At 51.2% G+C, this 3,458-nt stretch overlaps 1 protein-coding gene across 1 annotated transcript in view; it reads left to right on the top strand.

Moving 5' to 3' along the window:
• The window catches only part of LOC311314206 (uncharacterized protein), a gene marked incomplete at both ends in the record, with an annotated part of 11,256 nt that extends 8,669 nt beyond the window's left edge, over positions 1 to 2,587 (top strand). Inside the window, 7 exons of the mRNA XM_084444543.1 lie at positions 462 to 535; positions 668 to 713; positions 852 to 901; positions 1,001 to 1,071; positions 1,489 to 1,664; positions 2,280 to 2,371; positions 2,468 to 2,587. Of these exons, the coding sequence (XP_084300669.1) occupies positions 462 to 535; positions 668 to 713; positions 852 to 901; positions 1,001 to 1,071; positions 1,489 to 1,664; positions 2,280 to 2,371; positions 2,468 to 2,587 (629 nt within the window). The remainder of the gene's footprint in view (positions 1 to 461; positions 536 to 667; positions 714 to 851; positions 902 to 1,000; positions 1,072 to 1,488; positions 1,665 to 2,279; positions 2,372 to 2,467) is intronic.
• Positions 2,588 to 3,458: the final 871 nt, after the last annotated feature.

Below are 3,458 nucleotides of genomic sequence, written 5' to 3'. Positions count from 1 at the left end.
GCAGGAGAGAACAGGCGCTCCAAATAAATGACACTTCGTTCCCCACGTCTCGCCAACCTCTCTGACTTTGTCTCTCTCTCTCTAACTCTCTCTCTCTCGACCCATCAACCTCTTTCTCTCTCTCTCTCTCTCTAACTCTCTCTCTCTCGACCCATCAACCTCTTTCTCTCTCTCTCTCTCTCTAACTCTCTCTCTCTATCTCTCTCTAACTCTCTCTCTCTCTCTCTCTCTAACGCTCTCTCTCTCTCGACCCATCAACCTCTTTCTCTCTCTCTCTCTCTCTCTCTCGCGCTAACGCTCTCTCTCTCTCGACACATCTCCCTCTTTCTCTCTCTCTAACTCTCAACCCATCTGCCTCTCTCTCTCTCTCTCTCTCTCTCTCTGTCTCTCTCATTTACCTCTATTTCTCCCTCTCTCTGCCTTTATCTATCAACTGTACCTCCTTCTCCCTCTCTTCTCAGGGAAGTACCTGAGGCTGAAGCGGATAGATTTCCAGTTGCCCTATGACATCCTGTGGCTCTGGAGGCACCGGCAGGTACGAGACTGTGGGGGATCAGAGTGGGGGGTGTGGAGTTGGGAGCGGGAGGGGGAAGGGGTGGGGTGGGGTTTAAGTCTCTGCCTCTTTCCCGTTACGCTGGGATAACGAGGGCGCGTCTCTGTGTTGCAGCTGCACCGGGAGCCGGACGCTCCCCTATACAGGAAGAGAACCCTCTGTGAGTCACCCCGCAAACAGGCACTAGGTTCTGCATCGGGCATAACGTCAGAGGGGCGGATGAATGGGACGCCATTTTTAAAAAGTGAAACTCTCTCTCTCTCTCTCTCCTTCTCCCTCTCTGCTTGTCGTCTGCCAGGCCGTCCGAAGGACAGCGTCGTGTCCCCCCACCACCACCACCTCACGAGCGTAAGCGCAGCCCGTGTACAGCACGCTCGGCTCGTTTACCTGTCATTTACTGTACCTGTATGGTTGTGTAAACTGTAAACTCTCTCTTCCTCTCCTCAGGAGGAGTGCTCTGGGGGCCTCAGAAACCTCTTCCCTCATCTGGACATGGAGCCTTTGACCAACAGTGAGAGGTAAAAAAATAAATAAATAAATAACATTTACATGGAATGAACTGTATTGAAGTAATTGATTCATTAATTAATATGAAAACAAGTACAGTACCAGTCAAAAGTTTGGACACACTTTCTCATGAGGAAGTGCGTCCAAACCTTTGACTGGTGCTGTATTTGTTTTCATATTTGATATGTATTGATAATTATTTTGCTCTCTGGCAGTCACTAATGATTAACTCTCTCTCTGTCTCTCCCCCCTTTCTCTCTCTCTCTTACTCTCTCTCTCCCCCTCCTTCTCCCTCTCCCTCCTCGTCCTCTCTCTCTCCCCCCCTTTCTCTCTCACCCTTACTCTCTCTCTCCCCCTCCTTCTCCCTCTCCCTCCTCCTCCTCTCTCTCTCCACCCCATCCCCCGCTCCCTCTCTCTGTGTGGGATAGGTGCTTCGTGCTGAAGCAGCATGTGTTCCTGGTGAGAAACTGGCAGCTGGTTCGAGACAGGCAGATGCAGCTGAGGACAGACGGAGGGAGGGAGCGAGAGAGAGAAGGAGAGAGGGATGGACATCTTTACTGTGATGGAGGGGAGGGGGACGGGGACGGCATCTACATCAAGTCAGGTCCATGAAGCAAGTGTGTGTGTTAGTTTTCGTTTCTGTAGGTGTGTGTGTGTTTGTGTGTTATTCTTTTTGTATTTGTATGTAGATACGTTTACTTTTGCCTTTACTGTGGCTGTCTCTTAGCAGTGAGTGTATGTCTATGTAGTTAAAAGAGAGAGAGTGTGTGTGTGTGTGTGTGTGTGTGTGTGTGTGTGTGTGTGTGTGTGTGTGTGTGTGTGTGTGTGTGTGTGTGTGTGCGCGCGTGCACACGCTCAAGTTGTGTGTTTACCCATATCATATTCAGAATTGCGCCCACAGTGGTTTTCCAACCACAGAAATAAGTATTTTCCCATTTCTGTCATCCTCACCGGAGTCCAAGAACTCCCACCAGCTTTCAAACTTCTCCCATAAACTATAAACCCAACTTCATTTCCATCTGACATTCACTGACTGTGAGCAGATAGGCATGGGGAAACTTATGGACACACACACACACACACATTCGCGCTCACATGTGCCGTACACGTGTATGAAACGCCATTCCCGTGCGCATTCAACGTGACGCCGCGAATGTGACCACTCCCCCTCTTTCCGCCCCGGTCCTAATGGATAGCAACTTGACCTTTGACCCTACAGGTCAGCCGACGGGGGTGAAGGAGGTCGCGGTCGCCAGTGACCCCCGCTCCAAGACCCAGGGCACCCCTACCCCCCTCGGTGCCAGGGCCCATGTGAGTACCCGCCGGACTGCGCACGGCGTCAACAGGAAACGCGCGCGCTTGTCTGCTATGACTGACCTGTCCTGTCCTGTCTTCCCCCCATCGCAGCTGAGCACCGGAGACGAGGAAGAGGAGGACGAGGAGGGAAAGATGGAGGAGGAGGCGTACAGAAGAGAAGTGCAGAGAGAGCGGCTGGACATGATACTCCTGAGGCTACGGCGTGCGTGAGGGAGAGAGGGAGGGAGGGAGGGAAGCAGAGTAGGGGGAGGTTGGAGAGAGAGGGGGAGAGTGTGAGGGGCAGTAGGGTGAGTTAGCTGGGCAGTTAGGACCCGAGGCGACGGAGGGCTGACGTTCTGACTCTCTTACCTCCTCTGTCTGTCCTTCACTGGGCACAAGCGGGAGCGCTTTCTTGCCGACGGACTAGTTTCGTGATAGGACAAATTGACAGGAAGTGATCTCACAGCAATGCCCCCTTGTGTGAGTCAGAAGAGAGAAGGACAGATAAATGACAGCTACAATGAGAGAGAGAGAGAGAGGGAGAGAGAGAGAGAGAGAGAGAGAGAGAGAGATAGTGTCCTTCTCAGCTGTCTGCCCCCCCCACACTGTTCCATGGAGATCAGATCAAGGATGAAACCATGGAAACGGACACTGGGTGCTGGAGGCGGAGCCTGAGCTGGTATTGGTGTGGAGGACAGCCACACACACACTACAGCCCTTGGAGACAGAGAGAAAGATAGACCAGCTGAACTGAATTTGCACTAGTGCTGGATAGAGCAGCAGCACACTAAAGACTGCATCCCAAGTGATCACACTAAACCAGAGTCACATAGGCACACACACACACACACACACAGTTTGATACCTTTACTTTGGCACCTTAAGCAAACTGGCCGTCTCCCAGTATTCTCTGCTCATAGAGACAAGGGCTGTGTCTCAGTAGTTAAATATAACTTCCTCTCCTTGGGGCCCTATTTTACTGGTAGAGCAATGAGCAAATTCCTTAAAATACCTAGAATAGATGCACCTAAAACAATGTCTGAAAGAGAAAAAACAAAAACAGTTTGATGATTTCCCTAAAGAGGATATAATCAGTTGATGT

This window comes from Borostomias antarcticus (assembly GCF_949987555.1).
Source record: "Borostomias antarcticus genome assembly, chromosome: 10".
NCBI classification, from domain to species: domain Eukaryota; kingdom Metazoa; phylum Chordata; class Actinopteri; order Stomiiformes; family Stomiidae; genus Borostomias; species Borostomias antarcticus.
The sequence above is the reverse complement of the archived record's forward strand: the minus strand, read 5'-3'. Positions and strand labels throughout refer to the sequence as shown.